Source organism: Perca fluviatilis, chromosome 7 (genome assembly GCF_010015445.1).
Source record: "Perca fluviatilis chromosome 7, GENO_Pfluv_1.0, whole genome shotgun sequence".
NCBI lineage: Eukaryota > Metazoa > Chordata > Actinopteri > Perciformes > Percidae > Perca > Perca fluviatilis.
Window position 1 is genome coordinate 30,577,252 of NC_053118.1, and position 27,271 is coordinate 30,604,522.

The 27,271-nt window shown below is 41.0% G+C and overlaps 1 protein-coding gene across 7 annotated transcripts in view; it reads right to left on the minus strand.

Annotated features, from left to right (window-relative positions):
* Positions 1-8,645: 8,645 nt before the first annotated feature.
* The window catches only part of LOC120562794 (DNA-binding protein SATB1), a 61,220-nt gene continuing 42,594 nt past the window's right edge, over positions 8,646-27,271 (minus strand). For all 7 annotated transcript variants that reach the window (XM_039806691.1, XM_039806685.1, XM_039806692.1 and 4 more), the window contains 2 exons: positions 11,435-11,644; positions 8,646-9,312 (listed from right to left, as the gene is read on the minus strand). In XM_039806691.1, coding sequence (XP_039662625.1) covers positions 8,656-9,312; positions 11,435-11,644 — 867 coding nt within the window. In that variant the 3' untranslated portion in view covers positions 8,646-8,655. The remainder of the gene's footprint in view (positions 9,313-11,434; positions 11,645-27,271) is intronic.

Below are 27,271 nucleotides of genomic sequence, written 5' to 3' on the forward strand. Positions count from 1 at the left end.
CAGTAGATAGTCCTCACACACCTCACTGAAAGTACAAGTTTCTCAGTGAATGCACAAGTCACCCAGAATGAGCATCTTAGCATTTAGCAAGTACGCCACGTAACGTTGTAGGTGTGTTTAATTTTGGTCACTTAGCATGCTCGCAGGGTGGAGTATGGAGTTAGAATCATGCCAAAACCTCACACACACACACACACACACACACACACACACACACACACACACACACACACACACACACACACACACACACACACACACACACACACACACACACACACACACACACACACACACACACAAAACGTGTTTTACTCACGCCCAACGATTCACAAACAAACTCAATGTGGTTTGCAAATACAAAACATCATTCACAAACTAATGCATTTTGTTCTGCAAATAAGAAACCTACCTATCAAACAAATACAGTATGTTTTACACATACAAAGAAACATATTTCTTCAATGACAAAAAATATCCTGCAAGTACAAACTAAAATCTTTCAAGTACAAAAAAAAAATCTTTCAAGTACAAAAAAAAAATCCTACAAGTACAAAACAAATTCTACAAGTACAAAAAACTGTCACGTGACTTTTGCCACTAATTCTCCACCTTGCTGATCCACACACAAATGCCCTCAGATCCACACACAAATGCAGGTAAATTTACTAACAAATGTCCTGTAATTTGCACTCCACAACAGCAGGTGGCGCTGTTAAGTCAATTTAAGCTTACCAGGACCATAGATACACGCAGATTTTTTTAAACGTTATTACGGTTCATAACTTACTGGAACAAAGCTGAGCAACGTGTTGTTGCTGGTGACAAAACCACTGATTATATATATATATATATATATATATATATATATATATATATATATATATATATATATATATATATATATATATATATATATATATATATGTATATATATATGTATATATATATATATATATATATATATATATATATATATATATATATATATATATATATATATATATATATATATATATATTGAAGCGATACTGGCGTTAAAGACCCGCTGATCGGAAATCGGCTTTGCATGCGCCCAACTCTGATCATATCTGTTCTGTCTTACAGCATACTGTAATATTTCACCAGTAATAAGACCAAAATAATATTATTAAAATAAAGAAATGCATACTATGATAATATTATAATAATTGTTTTGTACTTGAAGGATTTTTTTTTGTACTTGAAGGATTTTTTTTGTCATTGAAGAAATACGTTTCTTTGTATGTGTAAAACATACTGTATTTGTTTGATAGGTAGGTTTCTTATTTGCAGAACAAAATGCATTAGTTTGTGAATGATGTTTTGTATTTGCAAACCACACTGAGTTTGTTTGTGAATCGTTGGGCGTGAGTAAAACACGTTTTGTGTGTGTGAGGTTTTGGCATGATTCTAACTCCATATAGTGCATTAAATGACTGATTAATTAAATTAGATGCAACCCTTTTTTTAAACTATGCCAAGGTACAATAAATGAATACCCCATAAGGACCTAATCCTTAATTTTATTGCATTTTTGTGCAGTATTTTGTACTGTTCACTATCTGCTAGCCACAGCCAGCTAGCTTGCTTGATGCTAGCTTGAGAGCGAATCGCTTTCTCGGTTGCAAACACTGTGTAAATAATCAACGTACGACTTGTTTAGACACTTTTGATATGAATTTGTACCAAGCAGCACTTTCTGTTTTGTTTGTATTGTGTCTTGTAACCTCTGACACATGGGACACAAAAAGGAGGGATCCCTGAAACAAAACCAAAAAAATGCTGCACAGACATTCATCCACAAGACTAAACCTCATGACTCATCACTGCTTCACTTCTTCTTCTGCTGTTTTTTTTTTTACAGATTTGTAATGCTTGCTTCACAGAACAGACTAGAACCCAAAAGCATGGCACAAAGAGTAGCCTAATGCAATGTTTTTGTCAGCATCATTTCAGAAACAGGCAGAGGTCAAAACCAGGAGATGAATCAGAAAAGCAAACTTACCGGCAGGGGGCAGGCAAACTATCGTAAATCTGGGAAACAAGCAAGGGTTGAGACCATGAGACAGGCCCGAAGATCAAGGCTGGAACGGCTAGGGCAAATCGGGGCAAATGCTGACAGACAATCAGGACAGGTTTTTCTTCTTCTTTATGGTTAATTGGTGGTTGGCAAACCAACTTAAAGGTGCATTACCACCACCAACTGGACTGGAGTGTGAACGAGTAATAAATGCAGAAAAAATAATAAAATTAAAAAAGAAGAAAGAAACTAGATTATTTTTACTAAATCATAATTCTTTTTAAAAATTTTCTTAGAAACTTTATAATATTGTGATATGCCTTGCCTGCGGTTTTTATTCCAAAAGCCCTTACAGTGAAAAGTCATGGTGGTTTGCCTTACGTCAAGTGTCTGAAAAGGTGGTTTCTCTGGGTATTCTTATTCTAATTCTTTATTTTATAAAGGACAACACACATTAATTAACATTGGCCTGTGTTAGCCAGCCAGCTAATTTTCAACTGTAGTCCTTTGGCCAGATTATTTTAGACCAGAGCAACAGGAAACAGCAAAACATTAGTACAGGTTAAACTATACAGGCAGAAGTCAACAATACACCACACAGACAGCTAGAGCAACAAATAAGCTTTCTCAGTAAGCCATGCAGAGCTACAGGAAGCAGCAAGACATTAGCACAGTTACACATCAACAGTATCCCCATTCAGTATAAGTATTGTATTTCTTGCAATGTATGTGTGTTTGTTCAACATATTCTGGCTGGTTACAGTATGTGCATTTTCCAGTTGGATGTTTGCCTATTTTGTATAATGAATAATTGAGACCTATATGACCAATTCTGAGACGAGTAATGATACTGCCAATTTTTGCCTTTCTTGTCAGTCCGGAATATGAACAGGACTGAACTTGCGATCAGTGTGCTGTCATTGTCCGGTGTCCTTGCTGCTTTTAGCTCAATAATTTTTGGTCCCCATGAACTGTGGCATTCTCGATACTACTACTGGATGGCGCCAAAGTAGGGAATTTATAACTTGCGTACACTTTGGCATTGTACTTGAAAGTTAGTACAATGGCCTATAACATTGAGCTAGCTGATTTAAGGCCTACTATTTTATTTTTTAACCAATTTACAAAAAAAAATACAAACATTACCAAATTCTTTGACATGACCAGGTCGGTTTCAACCAATTTTCACACAGATTTTATATCCCACTGCCTTCCAAAGTTGTTGTGATTCTCGTTGCAAGAGGGCACTGATCAGCACAATAAACAAGATCCCCTTTGCAACATTAAACGCTCAGAAAAGGCCTCAATGGGGTAAAAGAAAAGTGAGGAGAAAAATATGGAAAAAGCACAAATCACCTGAAAATTGTGTTTTTTTTTTAAACTGGGTTTTCACTCATATTTTAATATTGTTCATTTTTATAAACACCCAAAAATAATGAACCCTACAAACACAGCCAGAAAAAAAGAAAATGAACAGCTGTGGATCTTATAACTGATCACATATCATCAGGCACACATTCTGTCAAAAACTGCTAAGATTCTTTGGTTACACTTTACTTGAAGGTATCTACAGAAGAGTGACATGACACTGTCATGAACGTGTCATAAACATTTATAAACAAGTCATAAATGTTTATGACATAACGCTTCTTTTAGTAAGTGTCATTCGGTTTTTGTCATGACAAGTTATGGTTAGGGTTAGAGTTAGGGTTCATGAGTCATGACTGTGTCATGACTGTGTCACGTGTTCATGACAGCGTAAAGTAAAGTGTTACCGATTCTTCTCTCATTCTTTCGGCTCTTCATCCCACATTGGGACAAATGTTCCCCACAAGCACTGAATGTTTGACCTGCTATTAGATTCCACGCGAGTTCTTCCGTTTCTTCATGTTTTATGTCATGTAATGTTAATGTGGCATTGTCTACTATTTACAGATTTTCTGTTGACTACTATACAGTATCTTAAAAAAGAAAGAGGTAGATAGTTCCTCGTCTAATAACTAGTTGTTGAATGTTGTATATTAGGCTGATGAGTGCTGAGAAAGCTGGCTGAAGTATCACACGTGACAGATTATATAAGCGAAAACTGGGAGCGACTGAGCCAAGTTGTGAGCCGTTCCTCTCCTGGTTTGCCCAACATTGAGACACTTGGCAGCCTGGCAGAGCTACGAGTTTCAGACCACCTTTTTCAGAGTTTTTCAGTGATGTACAACACGGGGCTGGGAACCCCCAAAAAATATCATGCTCACTTGAAATGTGGATTCTTGAAGCCCAAACTCCTGTTTCTCCACTATTCCCTCAAGTCATCTGTGAAGTATTAATGTGCACTGTTGATTGACATCTTCATGAGTGTACTCTGGGGGTTTGTGTTCAGTGGAGCATGCATATGTTTTTAAAATGTGTCCATCCTGCAGATGTGCATCCGCGCAGCAACAACAACAACAACCAAAAAAACGCACATCATGGGAATAGCTCACACCTTTTATAAGTAATACAAGTTGGACTTAAGTATTTGATCAGTGCTGTTTTGTTTTAAATTGTCACCTCAGTACTGTGTCTGTTAAGCATTTTTACCAGTGGTGGAATGTTAAGTACATTTACTGCAATACTGTACTTTTAAGGTACATGTACTTTACTTGATTATTTCCATTTCATGCTACTTTCTACTTCTACCCCACTGCGATTGAAAGGGAAACATTGTACTTTATTTAACTGCATATTATTATTTGACAGCTTTAGTTACTTTCCAGATCAAGATTTTACAAACAAAACGCATGTTGAGTTTATAAAATATCATGTTTAGTTACACATTAATGCAGCAGTATTAATAATGCAATAATGTAATTTATAATAGTGTAACGCACATCTTTCTGCCTCATGCTTTTACTATACTTATAGTACATTCTGCTAGTAAACTTACATATATTACTTAAGTAACATTTTGAATGCAGGAATTTACTTATAATGAAATATGTTTGTATCGCAGTATTGCTGAATACTGCCTCAAACACAATTTTTTTTTACGAATATGTAGCAAAGTGCTCCGTTTCTCAAATAATAGATATAAATTATTATTTCACTTCAAATGTAACTTTTTAAGGGATTATATTAAATGAACATCCTCAGACTATTGTTTCTTACAGTTAAATGCCTCCTCTGGCAGCTAAATATTTTCAACATACATTATGTGTGAAGCTTACTGGGTTAAAATGAAGCTTTACCCAGCAGGCCTAGTGCATCAACTGGAACTTTTATGTGGAAACTGTTTCATATGCTTGACGTTGAGAATGTCTACAAATATCACAAGAAGATAGTGTACTGTATCAGCTTGGCCTCTTATATTCTCCAAAAGTGGCGTACCGCGGCATAATGTGGCATCATCTCCGAATGCTTTCTGGGAAACTTATCTTGTGTAGCCTGCTCATTTTTTTTTTTTTAAATAAGCAACAGCATGAGAAGCCCGGGGTAACAGAGTCAGTGATTCATCAGTCACCATTCTTGTCGTAATTATGATTTCTATTTTGAAATCTGGGGAAAGTCTTTGAAGTGTGTTTGATGCCGTGGTGAGCCAGCGAACAGACTAATGGAGACGGAGTTTGGAAACTGTTGCCAGTCTTCTCTGAGCAATCACCCATGATACCCACCCGTGGCGAAACTCCAGCGTCTAGCACAGAACTGGAGCTCTCTGGTTAGGGAAACGGCAGAATGTGATCCTTTTCAGCTCGTCATCCACTAAAATGGCACCATGACTGCTGAAAACTCTTTCACAGCTGTACGTGGACAGTCGTTTTTCGCATTCTCTAACTCCCTTTTTTTTCCCCCTTTTTTTTTTAGAAATAAGAATTTTTAATATTATAAGAGATCATCAAGAAAAACCACCTCCAAAATCAAGTAGCGCTGTCTGTTATAGGAAAAGTATAAGCCATCTGTGAGGGAAAAGCTCTTGTTAAGTCTGAGGCAAATAAGACTGATCCTTATGAAAACAGTGATAATGAGGAGGAGCATTATGCTGGAGTTCCTGTTGTTTGTTGGTGCCTTCACCTCTGTTTGTCAGTGAGTAATTCACTTGTAGTGTCAAAATCAGGAAGAAAAAAATGAAGCTAACTGGTGCCTCTCTACTTTGTCATTTTTTTTTTTTTCTCCCGACACTGTAGATGCACCTTCTTGTAACAAAGCGATGCCACCCTCCCCCAGAGAACACTTTTTGTACACGTGCGACGGGTGGTGATGGCGCAGTGGATATAACGCACTCCTTTGATGTGGGAGACTCGAGTTCGATTCCCACTGCGATACATCAACCAATGTGTCCCCTGAGCCAGACACTTAAACCCCTAGTTGCTCCAGAGGTGTGCAACCTCTGACATATATATATATATATATATATAGCAGTTGTAAGTCGCTTTGCATAAAAGTGTTAAATGACATGTAATGTTTTGTGTCATTTTTTTTCCTCTTGAACACACACAATGTTACACTCTGGCTTTTTTTTATTCATGAAAAAAGAAAAAAGAAAAGAAAAGAGCAGAACATCAAGGGAACGCCGGCCCAGACTGGCTGGCACATATCGCAGGGTGCTAACAGGTGAGGGTAATTTCCTAAAGGTGCAGACACCTGGGGTTCACGGCGAGGTCGGGACACCTGTGCTGTTTTCCTGTCTGAACTCCCTGCAGAGGGCTTTTGCTATTACAGGTGTTCACACCTAACATATTTTTTGTTTTTTTTTATTTCAGATTTCACAGGTGCTTCAGATACACTCAGCAGTAGAAGAAGCCAAGCCCAGGTTACAGTCGGTTCGAGAGGAAGAGGCACGACAGCACGTTGATTTCAATTTTGTATGGTGAGCTCTTGCACAAACTTCAAATATATTTACAATAATAAAACAATCAATGATTCATGATGCGATATTTACAGTTATTACAAAGAACGTGTTCAGTGACTGCGGCTGACCCGAGTCAGTTAACTGGAGTTGATATCTCATAGCAGTAGAGAAAAAAAAAACAATTCACATTGTTTGGTCTTTTGTTTTTCAGGAGAAAATCCCACTCTGGTGTCAAAAGAGTCCGGTCAAGTTAATGCCAAGAAATCTGTGGTACAATACAAACAGTTTAATTGTGTAATTAACAATCAATAAACACTTCTAGTTAGAACATTTCTGCAGGAAGGAACCGAGAAACACTTATAAAACAGTCAGTCGTAACAAAATAACTGGTGTTCTCATTGAAATAAACTCATAAAAAAGAAACACTTTTATACAGAATATTTATACAGGAATAGCTTTTTGAATTGGATTGTTAACCAAAGGAAGACACATCGCAGACATCGATTTTCACACAGATTGCATATGTTTTTCTCTCTAAGTTGTTCTATAGGTTAGTCATTTTACCTAAGCTTATTTGCATGATAGTAAAAATTGCATACGACATTAATTGTGAAGCTTGTAGCATGAGTTGCTTGACATACAGCACTTTTTATAGGCAACCTTTAAAGCACATTTCTCCATTTAAAACGTTTAAGACACTTTTTGTTTTTACTGCCCATCGAAATCACATTTATAAATAGAAAAAAGGTCGGTGGAATTAAAGAAAAAAAACAGCTCTACGTAACATAAACTTAAAAAAAAAAAAAGTAATTACATTAGAAACACTGCATGAACTGCAAATAAATAATGTCGGACAACATAAACATGGTGTAATTCACATTTCTAACTGTGTGGCAATTCAGAGAGTTACAGTGACAAAGGTTTTGCAAAATAATCTAAAATCGGCAGTGCCGTATAGTACAAGGCATTTGTTGGCATAGTTTCTTTAAGACTGTTTTTTTTTTTTTTTTACAGTTACAATATAATGTCTATATATATATATTTATATTTCCTCCCTAACAAATAATATGTAAAGACTGAGCTGTTCTTGGGAGATTCACCTGGGCTAGGTGATCGCGTTCCAGAGTTTGGAGTGATCTATAATCACATTATGCGCTTTTTAAAATAATAACTAATCCGCCAGCAGGCTCCAGACTACCTCATAATTAAGGCCTTGTCAACCACTTGGTCCTAAATTTCATTTGCTATTAATTTTTTTTTTTTTTTCATTTTTTTTTTTTTTTATCCAGTTAAACATCACATAACGTAAACACCTATCAAAGTCCTAGCAAACTCCAGGGGGACTTTTTTCTTTTTAAATATAATCAGTAGCTCAAAAAGATAAAGTAAGTCAGTGTAAAACAACAGACATAGAGTGCAGTCAGCAAATATCCACGGCAACATACTTAGAATAATTTTTTTGTGCAGATTTAAATGATGCGTCAGTCTTTACAGTGAATAATACAAGTTTTACAAAATCCAAAAAGTAGTACTTGAGTCTGAAATGGGCTCTTCAGTGTGTGAACACTCACTTCACATAGCCTGCCAGTCTGAAACTGATTATATATATATATATATATATATATATATATAAATATATAAACACTCCTCATATAGTCCAGACTGATTAAAAACACTACTTTTCTTTATTTGCAGTGTGGTGGTTCTGTGTTGGCCAGAGCGTTACATTTAGCACAGTCATCAGTCTGTGTGTGTGCACAGGAAAACTCTGAGTACATGTTCAGACAGGGGAGTCCTACTCCTTGGCCTCGTGCTCAGACTCGGACTGGGCCTCTGTGCCTCGGGCCAGCTGCTCTTCCATCTTGATGGAGAAGATGGTGCTGTTGGTCTGCGTGCTGTCGTCCAGCTCCTTCAGGAGCTCTGCGCTCTCCCTGAAGTCCGTTAGCTCCTCCTCGAAGGCTGGGCTGCTGCTGCTGCTGCCCCCGCTGCTGCTGGTGTTGGTGTTGGTGGTGGCCGCGGTGCTGCTGCTGCTGTTGTTGTTGTTGTTGTTGTTGTTACTGGGCTCCTTGGGCGCCTTGGCTGGGTGATTGATGTAAAAGCGTTGGCTCTGGAAGAACTTGATGATGGTGAGCTTGGGCAGGTCGAGCTGGGCCGACAGGGTGTGGATGGCCTCCTCGTCGGGGTACAGGCCTACATCCTGGATGAAGCTCTGCAGGATGCCCAGAGCCTCCAGGGAGATCTTCCCTCCGCAGGTGCGGGACTTGATGCTCCCTCCGCGGCTGCCCTCGTCCTCCGTCTCGGCCGGGGAAGCGGTGGAGGGCTGGCGAGGCGGCAACCGGGGGCCGGTGCAGGGCTGCAGTTGCTGCAAGGGCTGCTGGGACAAAAGGGGTTGGGAGGGGTGCTGGAGGGACAGGGAGGGCGGGTGCTGCTGTTGTGAATGGGGTGGCTGAGCCTGCAGTGGGGAAGAAAAAAAAAAAAAGGGGGGAAGAGAAAGGAGACGGGGAATGTTATCAGTGAACACTTATCGGCGCTTTAATAAGGCCTTTCATTAAAATCAATTGAGTTGTGAGGAAAAATGGGCCTGCTGTGTATAGAACAGGCACTTGGTTGAAGGAATTTTCCATGTAATATCTCATTGAATGTAATCAGTTCTGCAGATATGATTTTTTTTTTTTTTTTTTTTTTGGTATTGAGAGATTGTGTCTCTCATTGTGGGGGTCGAGGCAAAACGTGCACACACACACACACACACACACACACACACACACACACACATTCAAGAGACACGCTCAGCCCTACACACAGTGGGAAACTGGCCTCTCTGTTATAGCCTCTGCTGCTTATCAGGCTCTATTGCCAGGCAGTGATAAACAAGCTCCCTGTGCACAATTCACGTTGCGATGGTCTGGCTGATTTGCCGCAGTGTGAGAATGCTATCGATGGCTTTCACTCGGCATTCGTCAGAATCCCGTTAGTGTAAACACATGACACATTACTCGTAAAATGTCTCATTGTGTGGTTGGAGAGGGAGTGAGTGGGCAACTCGTGGTCCCTGTTGACCCCGCAAAATGGGTGCTCTTTTATTTTCATTTCTGAGTCAGACACTGTAGAATAGGTGTTTCATAATGAAGTTTGCAAAACAGCACTTTGCAGGGACACTGTTTGCCAGCTGCATAAATGCACCCAAAGATGTGATTTTACTGTACCAATATACTGAGCTATGATAGTTCTTGTTGAGCAAATGGGAGCGGATTTGGCTAATGTATCGTGTTAGTGAAGGACCGGCACAAAATATTTAAACACTAGTCTCTTATGGTCGCATAAAACTGCACTATTAAATCAGAAATAATCTTATTTTATCAATCTACAACCATTTTGGTTCGCATGCAAAGTATGCACAAAATTCCCTCATTCCATATCTGCTGCTGAAACTGATTTGTAAAAGAAATCCCATTACCTTATTTATATCCAGTAAATGGCAGCCTTTGTGAAACACTGGCCATGTTTCCAAGTAACCAAATAACTAATCAACCGCTCAGCTGTGGCTCAGACTTTTAATAGAAGTATTATTGTACTTCATTAAGAGATTTCGACCGTTAACCGAGCCTGTGAGTTATTTTCCATTTATCTGCCAGATGTCTTTTATAAAGAAACTCTCTTCAATAAGTTCAGGCTAATGATATATTTGAAAACAGTGTTTGCTGAAAAGCAGGAACTTTTAATTGTTGCTGTGTTTCTAATTATCAAACTCCAAAGTGCTGTTTATTATGAATTCCTGAAAGATTAGTTAAGATGAAATAAACTGGTGGGAAATTATGTTTTTTTTACTTATTTGTTTTGGATATAGAACTTCAGAAAAAGTAGGAAAACACATACAAATACAGTAAGACTGATTTTTTTTTTCTCTCGACTGATCGATTTATCATTTGGTCTATAAAAGGTCAGAAAATAAGGGGAATATTGCTTGTCATAATTGACATCCTGGAATTGCTTTTTTTTTTTTTCTTCTGACCAACAGTCCAAAAACCCCAAAAATATTCAGTTTACAATTACGCAAGACAGAGGAAAGTAGCAAATCCTCACATTTGAAAAGCTGGAACAAGCGAATGTTTGGCATTCTTTCTTACAAAAAAAAAAAAAACAGACTTCAGTGATTAGCCTAATTGATTGTCAAAACAGTTGACAATTTACTTTCTGATGATCAATTAAACGAATAACAGAGTAGGGGTCTGAGTTTACAGTACATTATCACTAGGAAAACCTTGTATGTGCTGGTGTGGGTGGGTGTGTGTGTGTGTGTGTGTGTGTGTATCCATGCATGTATGCTTCCTACATGTAAAGTGTGTGAAAAGTAATTCTATTTAATAAACATTTATTCATTTTTAATGTTTATTTGCACATACATTTTTACATGCATGTCATGTTTTTATGTTTTATTACAAACTTGTCAACAGTGTTATGCCAGAAGAGTCACACACACACACACACACACACACACACACACACACACACACACACACACACACACACACACACACACACACACACACACACTCACTCATTCACTCACTGACCTGTGGCTGCTCAGTGGAGATGTGCATCAAGTGCATGGGCCGCTCGTTGTGGTGCTGCTGCTGCCCGGCGCTGCTCTCCTGCTCGTAGATGGCGTCACGTTCGACCTGACAGAGGCTCAGGAAGCGGCGGATCATGGAGAGGTTCTCCCAGAGCGTCCGGTTCTCCGGAGAGGGATCCTCCTTCCAACGCAGCAGCTCACAGAGCCAACCCTGAAGGGAGGATCAGAGGGAAACACAGGGAGGGAAAGAGCAGGTCAGTAAAGCATGGTTTTTAGGCTCAAATGTGAGTACAGGTCAAATATTGTATTATGAATCTCTTTGAGTTTCTATATTAATGTTAGGCCCGAGAGTATGGAAACTGGTTCACATTACATTACATTACCTAATAGGAGAACCAGATAATGAAATATCTCTTCTTCTGGTGTTAAAATAGATATGAGTAACAGAAAACTACCAAATCGTTTTTAGGAAAGCATTAAAGTACCAAGATTAAAAAGATCCAGTGTTACACCATTCCAAATGATTAAAGTACAATGAAAAGGTAAAACACTTTCCAGTACTACAATAAATCAAAATCATAGTCAAAATACAAACACAACAGCCCGTTGTTTTTCAGGAGCTGCTGCACCTGCACTTAATATGTTCTTTCTGCCACAGCTGAAGATGAAGATGTCAGGACTTAGCCAAGGTCAAGCAACACAGCAGGAAGGAACAATTTAACGTGACGAGAAACACACACTCGCATATTGAGCAGCACCCATGGGAGGAAGCGAGTGACTCCCATGTTTGAAACACTCCAGCAGAGGGCCATGAAAGACAGAGCTGAGGAGCTGTATGGGACGATTACAATCCAAAATGCTTTATTTCATCAATAAAATGGGTGCACAATGCGTCTGAACTTGATTAGGGAAAGATTCAGTAGAGAGACTGACCCGTTACTGAAAGTGCAGGACAGAAGGGCTCTGCAGGAGTTGAGTGACGTGGTCTCACAGCATCGGGCGTGATGACCTAAACCTCAGCAGGCCAGTGTGTGTGATGGGAAATAACACTCTGTAGTGTTGTGTGGGAAGGCGAAGAGGACTTTGGGGGGGGGGGGCATGAAGCTACAAGAGAGCTGTAAAGGGACAAAAGTGGATGAAGAAGGAGGGACGGCCGGGGAGTGAAACCAGCGAGGAAGAAACACCGCGTCAAAGAGAAGCAGCGAGGTGTGAGTGTGTGCTACTCGCTCAGCCGGGTAGTCTGTCCTGGCACTGTGTCAGAGCGGCGCTGTAATCTCCCGGCCAGTGCGCGGCAGCACCTTTCATTTCCACAGGATTACACCGCGCTGCTGGTCCGCACACAGACACACACACACACACACACACACACACACACACACACACACACACTCGTACACACAGAGGGCAGAGCCACGCCGCCACACTGCATGCAAGAGATAACTCAGCAGTTTGGTTGTCCCCTGTTCCAACTCCTCCCATAAGCCACATCAAACCCAGGAGGGGTTTTGGAGGAAGCCGAGAGGGGGAGAAAGAGAGAAGAGAGACATAAAGAGAGAGAGAGAGAGAGAGAGAGAGAGAGAGAGAGAGAGAGAGAGAGAGAGAGAAAAAAAAAAAGCGGGTAGAGGGGGCCATAAAGCCTGCGTGCCCACCTTGTTCCTTTGCCACGTTTATTGTTGCGTTTTTAATTTGCATGCAGAGGGATTTGGACGGCGCTCCAGTTGGGCTGTCTGTGGTTTCAGCTGATTCGGTAGTGAGGGAGAACACACACAGACACACACAAACCACCACACACCATCTTGTCAAAGCCAGAGAAACTGTACCCCGGCCCAACGATGGAGTAATCCAACTCAAACACTCCCAAAACCAGCAGGATTAAACCCAAAGTAGCAGAGCCAATCAAACAAAGGCACGACGTGAACTCTGTTTCAATGCCAGGAAGTCCATTTGATGAAATAAAGTACTGATAGTTTATTAGTTCACAAGTGTGAAAGTTTGTGTGGCTTTTTCTTTGTTTTCCGTTTTGCTGCCTTTATTTCTAGAGTTCTTCAGCTGACATTCAGCTTTTGCAGAAGGAGCGAAAGGAAGAATCACACGAACATTTGCTAAACGTTTTTTCATTTTTCTTTTTTTATGTGATGTACGTCAAACAGCAGTTAGCGCTGCTCCCGGCCAGCACCGTGGACAGTGGACAGTCAGCATTTTCCATGGCAGTTTCAAGAGCTTTGTTTGTGTTTGTCTAATTGCATTGCTTCCACAGGCCAGGCAGAGGCAGCGGGGATAAAGAGAGGAGAGAGAGATGGTGAGGAATAGAAAGAGTGAGGGAGTGAGAGAAGTTAGCAATTTGACTCCCGTGTTGTCAGTAAACTGGCAGTAAAGAAAAACAAAACATGGATATCGTAAATGGCATAAAACATAAAGCGTGGAATATATCTGTACATATATATATATATATATATATATATATATACATATACAGGGTTCAAAATCCACCAGCCAAATGCTGGTAAAATATGCAAGTGGCTGGTAGCTTTGCTTCACTCACCAGCCAAATAAACAATGGTAAACTATTGAGTGGCTGGTAAAATTTGAACATTCGCTTGCCATTTGGCTGGTGGACGAAAAAGTTCATTTTGAACCCTGCATATATATCAATATTCTTTCCAAAGAATTACTAAACTAACAAGAATTCATGTTCAACATAACCATGCTGTTGCAAATCTGTTTCCCCCTTTATTGTTTAATGTAATTTGTTGAGCCTCTCCACCGCAGCTGACAAGCACCAACCGCTCTTGATTGGATCATGGAACTTACTGCCCCTGCCGCTAAAGTGTTCCAACACAGTCCAGAAAACAAAAATCTAGGGCTCTTCAATCCAGTGTACTCTGTGTTCTGTTGAAGATCATTAAGGGCACTCTATAAATAAATAGAACAGGTAGCAGAATACACTCTCACCTTATTTCACAACAACTCGTGTTCAGTCTAGAAATTTTATCATCTCACAGTTTCAACATCCAGGCCACAAAGTACTGCAGCGACAGGAACCCGACTGGTGATAAGAAAGTCTATGACTGATGAGATGGATAACTATCACTGACAGCAAACCCACAGTATTAACGGATTTTTTTTTTATTTTACAAAGATAAGACTTGGATTGGATGGTTAAGTCTCACACTCAGGGTCCTAAATTCACTTTTTGCCCTATCTGCCAATGGCTTGTAAAGTGAAACGACAAAAAAAAAAAAAACGGAATCGAAGCTGCGGCCGCTGCGTCGAGGACTGAGCCTCTGTTATATGGGAGAGCGCTCTACCAGGCGAGCTAAACCAGGCGCTCAAAGCAACTTTATAACCAGCCATAAAACTGTATAAGATACGTAATAATTTTTTATATAATTCTTTAATAATTTCTAGTTTTTTATAAGAGGAGTTCCGACCACAAATAAGCAGGTCCAATTTGTTGAGTACCTGCGGCATACGCAGCTCACGTTGACGTTGCTGTCCCAAAAAAGTCAATATCTCCTCATTCGTCTCGCATTATCTCTGAAGCGCCACTTTTTGGGAAATTTTCTTTTAACATACTTCTACCGTGCTTTTCATTTTTTCTTTTTACGTTGATCAACTCCTTCATACGTTGCATGCCGCCACCAGTGTGCAGAGTTGATGCAAAAAAATAAAGTGTCCACTCAACGGGTTTAGTAGTAGTGAAGTAGGCAACCCGCCAATGGAGACTGGCTTCATTTATTGTATTCGCCAACGCAGATTTGTACTCTTTTTACATTTGTCGAGTGCTAATTTTGGACCCTGGTCACACTTCTCATCAATCATCACTACAAAAAACCACATGCAGACATTTCCAGCAAACCATGTCAGACAAGCAGATAAGCCAGCACAGAACAGCAGACAGCAAGAGAAACTACGTGTCTGGTTAAGAAGTAAATGGTGGACTTGGATTGGCCAGGATTCTCATGTTGCTCTGTGTCTGCTGGGTGATAAAGATAAAACTATTGCTATCATGTTAGCCGTAACAACTTAATTATTTTGTGAAATTACTTTGAACTCTGTTTGTTCAAGTGGTGAGATGCATCTTCAAATTACATTTTTTTTTTGTCCTGAGTCTTTCCCACAAGATTTAATCTAGGGTGAAAAAAAGCCTCTCAAACACTGTTTAGACTAAGGCTCACAGTATTAGTCCATTGATAAATTGTCAATCTTCAACTAATTTGATTCATTAACAAGAAGAAAATGACAAACATTCGCTGGTTCAAGCTTCTCAAAGGTAAAAATGTCCTGCTGGACTTCTGGTCCGAGAAAACAAGGAATTTAAAAAAAAAACTTCTTGTGATCAACATTTTACATTCTCTTTTTGTTTGACATTTTAGAAACAAAATGACTAACCAATTAGTCAAGAAAATAAATGCCAGATTGATTGATAATGAAAATAATTGCAGCCATAGACCATTGTGGGTAGAAATCACATTTGCTACACATTCAAAGAAATTTATACCAGAAACGCATGCTGATAAGGTTTTCAATTGACCTAGTGAAGTAAACCAATGCATTACAACCAACCTAAATTACTTAATAAATCAAAGAGTAAGTAGTGAACTGGAAAGCCAGTTTGTTTTGATGCTAAAAACATCTCTCAGTTGAAGTTACAGATGCTGCAAACAGGTTCATCGGAGCAATAAGTACTGACGGGCAAAGGATTATCTTGCTATGTTGGCACACACCTGCGACAATATTGCACAATAATCCGATGCCTCTAGGTCATCGTTGCTTAATTATTAATTAGTTTCAAACAACAGGACTGGCAATCAAGAACCACCAGCCTTTTCTTGTTTTACAGCAGACACAGATCTGACCAGAGGCTAATGGGACTCTGGGGTCATAAGGTGCCAAATTAAAAGGGTAATAAACTCTTCAGCGGGCCATTGTATGGTCCTGGTATAAATAGCAACCGGGTGTTCTGGTAAAAATATTTTCCTCCCAACACAATAGTTGAATTCATGCGCGAGATTCACCCAGCTATGCAATGCGGTACACCGTGTATGTGAGTGCTGCAGTCACAAGCTGCCAATAAGCGCATAGGCCTGCTCTGTCAGAGAACAGCATGGTATTCACCGCCCAACCCATCCACCCATTCACCACCAAACTACCACTGCAAACACACCCAGCATGGGAGCTCAGAGAAATGCTGATGAGCAACTGGCTTTGCTGTGAGACAGGGAATGATAGACAGACAGACAGACAGACAGACAGAGGGGTCTGTCACACGGTCTGGCCAACACCTTCCCTCTAATCTCATTTGCTTGTTATCAGCCCCATCAGGCTGACCTCGGCCACTGCACACATAAATAAATAAAATAAGCCAACAGATGTCCATCAATTTGCAATTTGATTTTTTTTTAACCCTCCTCCCTTGGATTACTGCGTGACCAAAAATCATGCCTCAGTTTCAACCCCAGAAACTGACTATGGGAGTATTTTGAGCACCATTTGGACCATTTGGACAAAAAAGGCAAAAGGCCAAGATGACACATCAAATCAATAAAGAAGAAAAAAAAAAATCACAGATGAAGATTCGATTGTGGCCATTGTTGTGGCTGGCGGGTTGGAGGACAGGACTGTTTCGAAGGCAGCACACAAACCTCTTCTGTGTCTGAACAAGGGAGGGAGCTAAAAGTAGGGGGAAGACAATGCATTATTGTCTTTCCTCCTCCTTGAACCTGGCAGTGGACCAACACTGGCAGACAACGCTATGCAGATAAATGCAGCCGATAACACGTTTCTCTTCCCTGAGCAAGCCAAACTGGCGGTTGCACGTGCACGTTCACCCCACAAGGTAACGTGTGCTGTGTTGTAAAAACATTAGGCCATGGTGGACGGCCATCTGCTGACGACGACGGGAGTGTTGAAACGTTCCTGATGCTAGGGCATATGTGAATCTCCCGCAACAATAAGCAATAATTGACTGCAAATTCAGGTCCAGATTTTATTTTATCTTTTTATTTTATTTTAATTTATTTATTTTTTTAATATGCAAATAGAACAGCTGAGTGACTGTACGTTGGCATACTGTGAGGAAGATATAACAATGGAAATGGGGTCATTGGCCTTATTTGAACTGCAATGGAAATTGGCAGGACAGCAATGATGTGCTTCAAAATATAGTTAAAAAAAACATTGTATCCTTCTCTCAGATCAGCCGAAACATCCTATTTATGTGTCTGTTAGTGTCTTTATTCAATTTCGTATTTAATGTCTACACAGCCAGTGACAGTTGTTTGCTCAACATGCTGTGCAACAATCACTGTAAACACTGTATGTGACAGGGATAACATCAATATTAACAACATACACATAATTTAAGTGCCGTTTGTCTCATCAGATGATGGGTCAGGTGAGCAAAGGCCCAAACTCCCAAAGAAGAAAAGTCTATTTAGTCCTTTAATGGAGTGTTGAGGTGTTCTGGTGGTCCCACCATCAAGGCTTCAAGCCTAAGGAATTCATTTATGGTTCAACGTAGGATTTAACCCGTTGATTATCATAGCACCACTGCAACACTAGATGAATAGTGATGGTTATGTTGGGTATTCATTATATACCCAAAGCAATCGTGTTTATATTCTTTCACTGTCTATGTGATAGGGAGATGGGCACGGCGAAGGCCACGTTTAGACTAAAAATGACTGCTAGCAAGATCCTAACATACAAATTTGTCTAGCTTAAGGAAAAGAGAAGATTGCTGAGCTGTGCATTCAGTATATACCCAAAGTAATCGTGTTTGCATTCATTCATTCACTGGCAGTGAATAGGTTTGCCCTGGAAATGGCTTTGCTAGATCACAAATACAAATTTATCTAGCGTTATTGAAAATAAGATTACTGAGCCTTTTTTCAACATGCTCCACGTTGTGTTTATAAGGCCCTCTCTATGTAGTCTCCACGTCCTGACGTATAGTAACGTTTTTGACCATGTCCATGGAGCATTTAAAACAGCTCAATTCAGAGGCATAAATCCATCTTTACTCAATCCCATTCATTCTGCGAATTCAAACTACTGGACGTCAACAACGGTAAAGAAAAAAATGAAATAAGGTATGAGGGTGTTAAATATTTCACATGTAAATGTTTCTAAAAATATACCACTTTGTTAAGATTTAATCTAGGACTGTTCACGCAGTGCGATCATAGAGTTGAGTTTATTGTTAAGCCACATTTTTTATTCACCTCTGCATCATTTTTCATAACCTCGCCATCTGAATCCAATTCACACGCTGGTCCTGAGTATTCATAAGGAGGCATACTACAAAACAGATGGATCAAACGGACATCTTTTTTTAAATGACAGATAGGCCCTGAGGATGGTTGGATTTGCGACCGCAATAATGGATGATGAAATTTTCTAGTTCTCATATGTACCAATCATGATGCTGCTTTTCTCGTAAGGAAATCGTTTGAGGATTAAAAACTGAGTCATCTTAAATCATTTGAAACATGCCTTTAAAAGATATTCTTTTTATTATTAAATCACGTTGATATGACTCTGATGTCTTGTCAGAGTGGATGCTTTCCAGATTCTGATTGCCAGATTGTGTCACTATCCTCTTTTGTGAGGATGTCAGTGGCTGAGCTTTAGGAGAGAAATTTGCCAGTCTGAATCACACATGCCAAACAATTAATCTCTATTCGAGCTACGACATGGAAAAGTCTTAGCCAAACAGTGAACATTTTCTGAAGAGGGGTCCTGACCTCTCCAGATACAATAAGCGAGTCGACAACAATAACAGACTGACAGCTAACACGACACACATTGTGGAGGCAAGGCATGACTGTGCAGGAAATGGCCCTCTCTGTGTCAGCACTTGCTCCCAGAAACAATACCAACCAGTTGTTTGAGGCTTTACGTCATGGCTGCCGAACCAATAAAGTGTGCGGGGAATTTTCGTGCAACCAAATAGAGGCAGATGGAGCATAAAGAATAACCAAAGGCAAATGACCAGTCCATGGAAAATGGAGCACATTAAACATCTGTGTGGTTACAGCAGGGTTTTTTTTTTTTTTAACTGCACGTTTTGTTCTTTTTCAGCAAAGTTCTTCTTCACACACAACTGCACATAGCATAGTAACAATAGTGGGAGTTCCCCGGTGCAACTGCGGTCTACTTGTGTTGGGTGCTCAGCAGGATAAGCACTTTGCTCAAGAAGAGCAGTAAAGAGACGAGAGAACATTTCTAATTTGAATATCTACAAATTAGCTTTAATATGTGCATATAACTGCATATGCACTTTATCCAATACTTTTTACAGCACCTTATTTTATCATATTTTACCTTATTTAACATCCATTCTATTTTTATGTGCGAGTATGTGAGTATGTGTTTGAGTGAATGGAAACAGTTTTCTTTTATGAGACAGAACATTTTGTTGTAAACATGCAATGGCAATAAAAGCATTCATTCATTCATTCATTCATTATTTCATAAGAACGTATCAAAAATCCCTTTAAATATCAGTCAATATCACATTTAGTGAAATTGTTTTCTCTTTGTCCACTAAAGCACTTCAGATTGTTTATGAGTACAAAATGGCGGAAAATTGAGTCAATGTTGATGCTACAGTACATGTGCCTCTTTGTATCAAATATTAGTATTGCTGAAACTGCACCGTAATCTAGTTTAGCCTGGTGGTGGGCTGATATTTGGGTGCCAGCACTGTCTGCACAGCTACACTGAATGTTCAAACACTGTTCTCCCACCACAAATGTACCTCTTGTTTATAATCTTTTCTGTTCAATACTGCTAAAGCAGATGGAAGATGAATGCACAGAAGACAACAAACACACTGAAGATGAGCTTGAGATAAACAACAACGGCAGCAACGTTACAAACACAGAAAGCAACTACATGCAGTCCGATTCCATCAATTATAAGAGCTTGATTGAGATTTAATTCAAAGCTGGGGTCTAATTGCTAATATCAAAGCATAATTAAGGTGATAAATCATGACTGATCTTATTGAATTAGGGATTGAAATAGCAAAGAACCTGCAAATTGTCTGTCAGCTAAATAAGTGTTCTTAATTGGCCTACAAGTTTGCTTCAGATACTAATGAAACTGAACAAATTTTCACCCCCAAAAAGTGTCCTGAAATAGAAGTCTTCATATGCAGTTGTTTATTCAGTGCTATGGCTGTGTGTCCTGTTCAACTTGGAAATTAATCTTCAACTTAAAATAGAGTATTTATACAAGTGGCAAAAAAGTAAACAGAAAATCTCAAATGTCTCTCTGTATGTGGCTGAAAAGGCAACTTATACATCCTCCTTCAGGCTCAACTTATATTTGTATATTTTCAAAAATAGTGACTGAAGAATATGATGTAGACAGAGTGATGAGGATGGAGAGTCGGTTACCCTCAGAGAGAGAGAGAGAGAGAGAGAGAGAGAGAGAGAGAGAGAGAGAGAGAGAGAGAGAGAGAGAGAGAGAGAGGGAGGGAGAGAGCGATAGAGAGAGAAAGATAAGGACGGAAAAAGGAGATGATGAAAGATGGGGTGAGATCAAATAATGCCAGCAAAACCAAGTGCACACAAGCACCAGCATGAGCACATGGATAGGTCCTAATGTCTCCCCATGCAATTCCCCCACACTCAGTCACACACACTCTTGTATGCACACGCACTCACACACTCACTCACACACCCTCTCTCTCTCAGACTGCATCTGCCGGAGCTAGTGGCTGTAGTTAAATTGAAATATTTCCCGGCGTGTGTCAGAAGCATGCAGAATGATAATTATGACAGATCTGATTAGGCGGGCCGAGTCGGGCGGCTCCGGGCTGCAGGTGCGACCTTGTGCATTCCTGAGTGTGTAAATAAAATTAATTACAAGCGTAGGGGGCGCGCAGCGCGTGACATCAGCGCGCACAAGGGGGACTCCCACGGGGGGCACCCTAATGGAATATTTTCCCAGAGTCTAATAATACAGTTGGTATTGACTTGAGGTAATTAGGGGGATCATTAAAGCGTTTTTCCCGGCGTATTTGCCTGCCTGATCAGATTAGCGAGAATGGGCCTCAGAACAAGCCCTGTGTGGTCTGTCAGGAGAAGTGGAAACAGTGGGAGAGGGTTAGCTAGTGAGCATTTGCAGGAAAGCAAGAGCTCGCAAAATACTGTGCCTGTCACAAGGACAAGGGTAGCATTTGCTAACAAGCAGGAAAAGGTTATGGACTAGTACGGTTTGGCTTGTGGCTAATAGGTTGAGCACTGATTAGGCCTTGAGAATATTTAATAGAGAGAGGGCTAGGGAACTATTAGCGAAGTGCTAGCTCAGTTTACTAGTAAACTGGCTAACACCTTCTCCACAGTGGAAAACATTTGTCTTATAATAATGCATTAGAGGTGATGTTGAAGAGACAATTTGGAGTCCTGACAGGGGGGCAGATTCCTAGTTTGGACTGCACTGAGGAGGCAGGCGAGGAGGAGGGAGTGGGCTGTGCAATTGGAGACAGATGGGGTGAGAGGTGGCATGTAAGGCGTAAGTGAGAGAGATAGCGGGAGAGACACAAAGTGCTCTGGGCATGCTCAGTGAGACCCCCGGCTCCTGCTAAGATGGGGAGGGTTCGATGAAACAGGCAGTGGAGAGAAAACAGGCTGGTGGGAATTCCACTGTCCATTAAACAATAAGAGAAAGGCTCATTTCAGAGGGAGGGGAAGACTTACCGTTTGCAAGATAATTCATTCGCTAAATTAATTATTCAGACAGCTGGGTCTCCAGTTCAAGAAATTGTGTCTTTAATAATAGAGAGGATCTGGCCTAGCCTGTTTCCCATGGCAACCTAATAACCAAGCAGGCACATGAGATAAATAAATAAATCAATTAATAAACAGTCACGGCCCTTTTAGATCCCTAGGGGTTGTGATATGCTTGCTCTGATCCGCCTAATTTGAGGGAGAGAGGGGTGTGGAGAACTGTGTCCACAGACAAAAAAATAAGACGTTGTGATGCCTGCCCTGCCATTGCACAGAAAGTACAACTTTTTCTGCAGCAAAATTTCACCCTGCCGCTCCAACACATAGCCCCTAGCAGTTCCTGATATTAAAAAGTATCTGATTAATGTCTTCACTGTATCAATTTTATTATCCTAAGATGCCATTCAATGCCATTTGTACACAACTCTTCATGCAAAACATGACTTCTAACACGCTGACCCCCAAGTGGCTTCTCAGTAACAGACAAACCTCTGAACGGTCACAATCCAGAAACAGACACCCAAAAGGTCAGCCATCTGCCCCTCTTGTTAAGCAGCCATTGGATGGAGCAGAATGATAGAAGTAGTGTGTGTAATATATGTGTGTGTGTGAGAAGCGTTCAAGTCTCCATAAAACATGTACGACCACTAAGCGGATTCCACCCGTAACAGGAAATTAGTCATTTTCCAAACATGAAGGAAGCAGTTCCAGTTATCCTGTCACCCTCCCTTCCTACTCATATCAGTGTCCCCACCCGCCCCCACCCACCTCTCCAGACCAACAAGGCACTCCCCCACCCCACCCCACCCCACTCCACCCCACCATCACCCCCCCCCCCCCCCCCTCCACTCCAGGGACTGCCGTGCCAGGCGAGTGCGGGGGTGACAGATGGCATACACCAACCTCCCCCCCCTCGCTCTCCCCCCTACTGCACCAGCCCCCCTGCCCGGCCCCCCCGGTGGCACAGCGGCGGACCAGATCAGTGCCATTCTGTCTCATTAGAGCCTGGGTAATTAGCGTAGCCTCTTCCAGGGGAGAATGAGCGAGGGAGAGAGAGAGAAAGCGAGATGGGGAGAGGGTGGTGACAGCGTTCTGTACTCTTCTGGTCATTGAGGAGTCGGAGGGCTTTGAGCCCCGTGGTGAGCAGGGCTCCCAGGGTGCTTGTTTTATGACAGAAGGGACTCTGATTCCATCCGTTGCGCAATTCCTCTCAGGAAGTGTCAGAGATGTTTAGACATAAAAATCGTGTCAAAGGAATGGCCCCAGCCCGCTCCCGCCCCACCCTCAGCTAACCTCCCATCGCTCAACTGAACATTAGCCGCCCTCTCTGCCAGGCTAGCCAACACAGCAAGCCTCCCCTGTTAATGTGAATGAAAACAAAGCATAGTAGCTTGCTAGATAGCGCTCTAGCCCTACTGAGCCAGTTAATAATGTTGACATCAACTCCAGGCTATCCAAATCATAGCTTGCACCTCCGCCGGGCCGTTTGGGCGAACGTAGCTACTTCTGGCAGTGTCATCGCTGGATTTGAAGCAATAACACACAGTTGTTTTCTCCAAGTCTGACATCTCCTGAAGCTAAATGGAGAGGGAGCATTCTTGGAGCATTCGATCACTTTGAGTCATTGAGGAATGGATCATGAATAATGATTCTGATTTTATCAAAGACTAAATGTAATATATGTCCTAATAAATCAGAATTGCTGCATGGCTTACTTACTTAAAAAATTTACGCCCAAAGTTGAAGTGAAATGTCGACCATTAATCTGATAAAGTAATATAGCTTGGGTTAGATTCAATGCTCTATAGTTACCTCTCTGAATTTGTGGCAGTAAAAGAGTGATTGAAATGCAACATTGAATATGTGTGAGAAAGGGGGGGGGGGCAGTTAAGGGGTGGCAGAGGCCTGCTGTGGTTACGAGCCCTAAGAGATGACGGGATGGCAGCATTCCAGGAACCCCCACAAACACACACCAACAGACACAAACACACACATTCAAATGTGCCTGCACACCAACCCATATTTGACGCACAGAAAAGCACACACACAAACACACATCTAAATGCAGTATATACACACACACACACACACACACACACACACACACACAACACACCTAAGCATACACTCAGTGGTGCATGCAGCAATCAATAAACCCCTGTTTACTGCTTTTCTACCCAGGGGAACACAACTTCAACTCCACATCTTATTTCTCTCCTCTCAGATCTCCATTGCTTTTGTCCTTCCCTTGTCAGCTGCATCATCTGTCTCTATGTGAATGAGGCACATATCTACACTACCCCCCCACACACACACACACACACACACACACACACACATATCTGCAGGACTGGTACCAACTGATCCTGGTCACCTGATCCTGTGCTTGCGTAAGCATGCTGGGAAATCCTAAGCTGAGCTGAAGGGGTTGAACTGAACTGCACACCAAGCTGACAGGACGGTGCCAGGCTCAGTGATGAGGCCTCTTCCCCACCCTCCCCCCACCATTATTTCCCTGGACCCCATATGGGCATCCTGCCAGTCCAGCCCATCCTCCATCCTCATCACCAAACACATCCACACTGCACGCCCAACCTCAGTTGCCAGCCGTCTCTGCTGATATGGTACTCTACCAAAAGGCTTGGATAGTGTGGTTTTCTTCCTGCAAGGCTGCAAACCTCTCTGGACTTAAGCTGCCGTTTACAACATGTCATTTAAAAATACATTTTGCCATTCTTTCTGGCTGACTGATTCACACTATAGTAAGCTCATCAACAGTTAACACTGACATACTCAACACCCAGTAGCCTAGCCTTAGTCACATGAAGTAATCATTTCTTTAGTTCCAGTAGTGGCACCACCATGCTTTTTTTCCCCTTCTTCGGACTAAGCAGAAAAGAGTAGCTAACCAGAGCAGCGATTTAATATTCTGGATGTTTTTTTTTCTTCTTCCTGTCTGTTTATAACAAGTGACATTTAATATTAGACCTTAAGCATTTTAAAACCAGACTCACCTCACCTACCTGATACCATTATAGGGTGAAACGTTATGGATAGTAGTTGTAAGTGCGACCAGAGTAAAACCGTAGCTATCTACGACTAGGGCTGGGCAATATATCGATGTTATATCGATATCGTGATATGAGACTAGATATCGTCTCAGATTTTGGATATTGTAGTGTTGTCTTTTCCTGGTTTTAAAGGCTGCATTACAGTAAAGTGATGTCATTTTCTCAACTTACCAGACTGTTCTAGCTGTTCTATTGTTTGCCTTTAACCGCTTGATCATTATATTCACATTGTTGATGATTATTCTTCTAAAATATAATTAAAATATTTTGTTAAAGCACCAATAGTCAACCCTACAATACTGTCGCAGTATCGACATTGAGGTATTTGGTCAATAATATCGTGATAGCTGATTTTCTCCATATCGCCCAGCTCTATCTACGACTGCATCTAACTGTTATTTTCATTATTGATTAATCTACAGATGCTTTTCTCCATTAGTTAATTGGTTGATTACATGTCCAAACCCAAACACATTCAATTTGCAATAGTATAAAACAGCAAATGAGAAACAATAAGAACAGCTGCAAATACGCACATTTTAGAAGATGGGACCAGCATGTGTTAGGCATTTTTGCTTGTAAAGTGTCTCAAATTATGGATAAATTAGAAAAATAGTTTTCAATTGATTTTCCGTCCATCAACTAATCAATGAATTGACTAGTAACTGCCGCAGCTCTACTGCTGTCAACATAATATAACATGGAAATGTTATTAAAATCCTGTGGCTTATGTACATATGTAGGGAAGAGACAAAAGACTGTTCATCGAAGGTAAAGACATTTCCACCCATATTGTTGGACAGACGCGCGTTCTGGGAAGTAAAAATTACAATAGAATTATCTGCCCACAGCATAAAACTTAATAGGTAAAACTACAACCTCGTCCCACTTTAAGGATTTTAGATGTTTTTTTTGTGGAATCAGCAACTGAAAACTGGGTGCTGGTCTCTGATTATTTTTTTGTAGGGTTCAGGGGTCCTGATGAGGAGGAGCGGCCTGGCCTGGCGCTGCTGGTAGCTGTGGCAATGCCGGCTGGGTAGTAAGGGGGGAGACCAGCTGCCCGGGGAGCGCCCATTACGAGATGGAGCCACAGATAAGTGCTCTCCCAGGCCCCCTTTCACAGGCATAATTAGCACACTTCTTATCTGCTGCTCAATTCACATTCACACCCGCCTGCCATGAATGGAACGTGAAAGAGAGGCAGAAATCGGGGGAACGAGAGAGGTAGAGGGGCAAGACAGAAAGATGGGAGTGAGGTGGAGAAGGCACGGCGGAAACCTGTTCCCAGACAAACCTTCATTTGACAAGAGAGAGACATTTGCGAGTTAATACTGCGACCGCCTCGCTCTCCCCCTTTCTCTTTCTCTATCCTTCCAAGAAGTCTTTGAACTCCTTAACAAAAACAGTGGTTTGTGCATCAAACTGCAATTTGGTAAAACAAAGCTATCTGGGGGTATAATCATCCTAATCAGCAAGAAAAAAATAAAGCCTTTGCAGATATTTCTAGATTATTCCGCCCTTGGTGATCTATTTCTCCCCCCCCCCCATCGTCTTCATCAAGCACAATTGTGGAAATCTTCCCAATTCCTCCGACAGACATGTGAAAACCTTTAATAATAACTCCTTAGTGCTACATTTTTTAAATTGGTTTTAATATAGAGTTAAATTGGTGGTGTGTTTTCTCTTTTATCCCCCTGTTCCCATCACACACAAGCTTGTATTGCGTGAGCGCCCTGCTCTCTGGGAGAAGATAACAGGGGCCCCATGGTCTTACTGAGCAGAGCTAATATAAACAGGTTTGTTTGGTGTTGAAACAGTGTCGACTGCTAAACTCCAAACCTACAATAAAGAGGACGTGTCATTATGTCGATAAATCACAGCAGTGATGCACTGAGGCCAGTTTTGCTACGGGTTGGATGGATTTCTACTTCTTAGCCTTTAACTGTATAAATATGTTGATGTTGTATGAATCTAGTATTAAATATTTCTTTTTGATGATGTTTTCTGTATAGACTGATGCGTGTG